Source organism: Mobula birostris, chromosome 8 (assembly GCF_030028105.1).
Source record: "Mobula birostris isolate sMobBir1 chromosome 8, sMobBir1.hap1, whole genome shotgun sequence".
Taxonomy (NCBI): domain Eukaryota; kingdom Metazoa; phylum Chordata; class Chondrichthyes; order Myliobatiformes; family Myliobatidae; genus Mobula; species Mobula birostris.
The window spans coordinates 103,789,244-103,793,868 of NC_092377.1; the positions used below are offsets into that span (position 1 = coordinate 103,789,244).

At 47.0% G+C, this 4,625-nt stretch overlaps 1 protein-coding gene across 3 annotated transcripts; it reads left to right on the forward strand.

Annotated features, from left to right (window-relative positions):
• Positions 1-254: 254 nt before the first annotated feature.
• Positions 255-3,502, forward strand: LOC140201551 (uncharacterized). Of its 3 annotated transcripts, none has more exons than XM_072265837.1 (2): positions 255-283; positions 1,444-3,502. In XM_072265837.1, exon 2 carries the CDS (start codon positions 1,858-1,860, stop codon positions 3,316-3,318), a length of 1,461 nt encoding a protein of 486 aa, XP_072121938.1. In that variant the 5' UTR covers positions 255-283; positions 1,444-1,857; the 3' UTR covers positions 3,319-3,502. The 3 variants fall into 3 exon arrangements, with proteins under 3 accessions (XP_072121938.1, XP_072121937.1, XP_072121939.1); XM_072265836.1 differs by having other exon boundaries at positions 267-452; XM_072265838.1 differs by having other exon boundaries at positions 270-344.
• The last annotated feature ends 1,123 nt before the right edge of the window (positions 3,503-4,625 follow it).

Genomic DNA, 4,625 nt, shown 5'->3' on the forward strand with positions numbered 1-4,625 from the left:
GACACACGGAATGCCTATTGATATTAAGTATATTATTTGTGGGAGCTTGCTGCGATAGTTAGCTGCTGTCTTTCTATATAAAATCATTAAATATCTTTTAGACTTGTGGCGTGGAAACGGAATTTGCAGACACTTTTAATGGCACCGCGCCCACACGAAGGAGACCGCGCGTCAGGATTAGCCGCCAGGGACCCACTATCGAATGCGCAGGCGTAAAGGCCGCAGACTGTGCGCGGAAATCGCGCATGCGCTCAGTGGACAAAAGACTGCGGACCGACCGCAGGTGAGGATCGGTGCTCCGAGTGGGGCGGGGGCATGAGCACCCTGACTGCAGGGCAATTGCTGTGAGTTCCTGATATTCAGTGGCCCCGCAAACCGGGATTTGTCCCTGTGATTTCGATCTCTCTCAACCCCATGATTCAGACCAAGCCCCTGGAGGGAGTTTCCCGCTGGTGAGTGAAGGCGCTGGCGCCATTTTGAGGGGCATGCGCCTCCCCCCTGGGACGGTAACGGATAGACAGGTCTCTGGGTCGTGAGGGTTTCTGGGTAGAGGGGCAGCCGTGCAGACACTGCCTCAGCTCACCGGGCACGTTTGGAAGCTCAGGTGGAGGAAATGAGAGCGGATGGATCTCTCAGACCCTGTTGAGCTCCAGCTATCAAACTCCAATGAATAGGAACTCGGAACTCAAATATTATAATGAGTTAATCTTGGATGAATAGTCTTATCTTCCAGTGAATGGAAATGTCAATCAGTGCTGCATGAAAACACACACACACACACACACACACACACACACACACACAGCAGAATCCTTCCATGGCCTTTAGTTCTTGAGGAAATCACTTTTGTTCAACCTCTTCCTGTACTGGCCCCTTCTACCTGTAAGAAGATGTTTTGTACCACTCTCTCTGGGTGCATAATGATATCAAAAACCTTTGTCCTGCGTAACAAGTGATCTAGATTTCACAGCACAAAAGTGCCACATTCCAATGAGAAAGAACTACTGCCCCCCCTTCCCTTCATATTTATTGGCATTGCCATGGATGAGTTCACCACTATCAATCACTGGGGGTGGGGAGGTGTGTCAGAGTAATTAGGAAATCTGTAAGAGCAGTCATGTAATATTGTGTGCTCTTTGTAGCACTGTGGGATATGACTGGAACTTGAAATAATACTGATGGAGAGAGACAAACTGAGCCAAATCACAGATTGAAGTCAGGCAGAAATCATCCATTCTGATACAGACAGGAGAACAGTCAGAGACTTTGATGCCAGTCCATATGCCTGATCTGTGCCCAACTGGAAGATGAGGAATTGTTCTTCCAACTTGTGTTGAACATCACTGTAACAGTGTGATGTCAGAGCTCACCACACAGACTAAAATTATCTCATCTGAAGTGTTGTCCTTCACTCATTCATGTCTTTTGTAAATCTTTTTACAGGTTAGAAATTGCAAAGAATGTGTGTAGGGGAATCTCAAACACAATAACGGAATTTACTCACTCAGCCGACCCACGGTCACACCAGTGAGTTCACAGTGCGGAGAGAGGCCATTCACCTACTGCGTGTGTGGGAGGGCTCTGTTCAGCCTGAAGATACATCAGCAAGTTCACACGATAGAGGATTCACCTGCCCTGACTGTGGGAAGTGATTCATTCTGTATTCTAAGCTGAAGATATATCAGAAAATTCTCACCAGTGAGAGGCTATTCACCTGTTAATGTCTGGGAAGAAACTACCTCACTCAGCTCACCGGCAGAAAATCCAGGGAAGAGAGACCATTCACCTGCTCTGTATGTGGAAGAGCTGTCCTCAGTTATCTGATCTGTGATACTCAAGTGATTTCACACTGGGGAGATGCCATTCAGCTGTTCAGACTGTGGGAAGGGATTCACTCGGTCATCTGACCTATTGGCACACCAGTCATTTCACACTGGGGAGAAACCATTCACCTGCTCAGACTGTGGAATGGGATTTTCTCGATCATCTAAACTGAAGGTACACCAGCGAGTTCACACTGGGGAGAGGCCATTCACTTGCTCAGACTGTGGGAAGGGATTCACTGTTTCATCCAGCCTACAGACACACCAGTTAGTTCACACTGGGGAGAGGCCATTCACCTGCTCAGATTGTGGGATAGGATTCACTCGGTCATCTGATCTTCTGGCACACCAGTCAGTTCATACTGGGGAGAAACCGTTCACCTGCTCAGACTGTGGGAAGCGGTTCACTCGGTCATTTCATCTGAAGCTACACCAGCGTGTTCACACAGGAGAGAGACCATTCATCTGCTCAGATTGTGGAAAGGGATTCACTCGGCCGTCCTACCTGCAGACACACCAGCGAGTTCATACTGGGGAGAGACCGTTCACCTGCTCAGACTGTGGGAAGGGATTCACTCGGTCATCTTACCTACTGGCACACCAGCAAGTTCACACTGGGGACAGGCCATTCATCTGCTCAGAATGTGGGAAAGGATTCATTCAGTTATCCAATCTACAGAGACACCAGCAAGTTCACACTGGGGAGAGGCCGTTCATCTGCTCAGACTGTGGGAAGGGATTCACTCAGTCATTTGAACTGAAGGTGCATCAGCGAGTTCACACAGGAGAGATGTTGTTCATCTGCTCTGAATGTGGGAAGGGATTCACACGACCATCCCACCTACACACACACCAGCGAATTCACACTGGGGAGAAACCATTCACCTGTTCAGATTGTGGAAAAGGATTTACTCACTCATCTCACTTGAAGCTACACCATCGAGTTCACAGTGGAGAGAGGCCATTCACTTGCTCTGAATGCGGTAAGGGGTTCTCTCAGTCATCCAGTCTACAGAGACACCAGTCAGTTCACACTGGGGAGAAACCATTCACCTGCTCAGATTGTGGGAAGGGATTTCCTCAGTCATTTCAACTGAAGCTACACGAGCGAGTTCACACTGGAGATAGGCCATTCACCTGTGCTGAATGTGGGAAGGGATTCACTCAGTCATCCAGTCTACAGACACACCAGCGAATTCACACTGGGGAGAAACCGTTCGCCTGCTCAGACTGCGGGAAGGGATTTGCTCAGTCATCTCAACTGAAGATACACCAGCGAGTTCACACTGGGGAGAGGCCATACATCTGCTCTGTATGTGGGAAGCGATTCACTCAGTCATCCAGCCTACAGACACACCATCGAGTTCACACTGGGGAGAGACCGTTCATCTGCTCTGAATGTGGGAAGGGATTCATTCAGTTATCGAACCTTGTGACACACTACCGAGTTCACACTGGGGAGAAAGTTGCAATAAGCTGCATGCTGGATATTTAACCATCACAGTTGCTGAGTCCAGAGGCAAGTTCAAGAATGACTGATGGTATGGAACTCCAATTATTGCTGCTGCTCTTTACACCCGGTTCTGCACCCCACCCTGGTCACTGGATGGGGGAGGAGTTTCTTCTGCTAATACTCAACTTTAAGGGGACTGGAGTTTAATATTCTGGCTCTATGACAAATAAAGCAGTTCTATTTTAAACTCTGTCTCAGTATACGATAGAGAGTCAACTCAGCCCAGCTGGTCACAGATTCATTCAAAAGTACAGCACAGAAACAGGCCCTTCAGTCCGTCTGGTCTGTGCCGAACCATTTAAACTGTCTACTCACATCGACCAGAGCCCTCCATGGCCTATTCTATGTACCGAAACAAACTCTTAAATGTTGAAATCGAGCTTGCATGCGCCACCTGTGCTTTCAGGTCATTCCACACTCTCACAACCCTCTGAGTAAGGTTTCCCTTAAACTTCACCCTAATTGATGACCTCTGGTTGTAGTTTCACCCGACCTCAGCATCTATGCCCCTTATAATTTTGTATATGTCTTATCAAATCTCCTCTCAATCTTCTACATTCCAAGGAATAAAGTCCTAACCTATTAAATCTATTAACTCCAGTCTTTCAAACCCAGCAACATCCGTGTGAGTTTTCTCAGTACCCTTTCAACCTTATTCACATCTTTCCTGCGGGTAGGTGACCAAAACTGCACACAATACTCCAAAATAGGCTTCACAGTGTCTTATACAACTTCAACATAATATCCCATCTCTTGTACTCAATAATTTATGATTAACAAAGGCCAATATGCCAGAAGCTTTCTTTATGACCCTATCTGTCAGTGATGCCAATTTCAATGAATTATGGACCTGTATACTCAGGTCTCTTTTACCACACTCCTCAGTGCCCTTCTGTTCACTGTAAGATCAACCCTCATTGGTCCCACCAAAGTGCAAAACCTCACACTTGTCTGCATTAAATTCCATCTGCCAGTTTTGCAGCTGGTCCACATCCCCTGCAAGCCACAATAGCCTTCCTCATAATATATCTGGGTCCCTAACCTTCCCACTGCTAATGTCAGTCTCACTGGCGTATAATTTCCTTGTTAATTTTTAGAGCCTTCCTTAAACAGCCGAACGTTTCTTTGTTTCATCTACTGCTTCAGGGTGTATCATGATAATGAACACCTCTGTCTTGGGTAACAAGTGACCTGTAGCATTCACACCACAGAAGTAATCTCCAATGAGAAAGTGTAATCACCTGCTCTTGACATTCATTGACATTGCCATTGTTGAGTTCACCACCATC

Coding starts and splice junctions, on each gene's coding strand:
- LOC140201551 (XM_072265837.1), top strand. CDS start 1,858: ATGCCATTCAGCTGTTCAGACTGTGGGAAGGGATTCACTCGGTCATCT.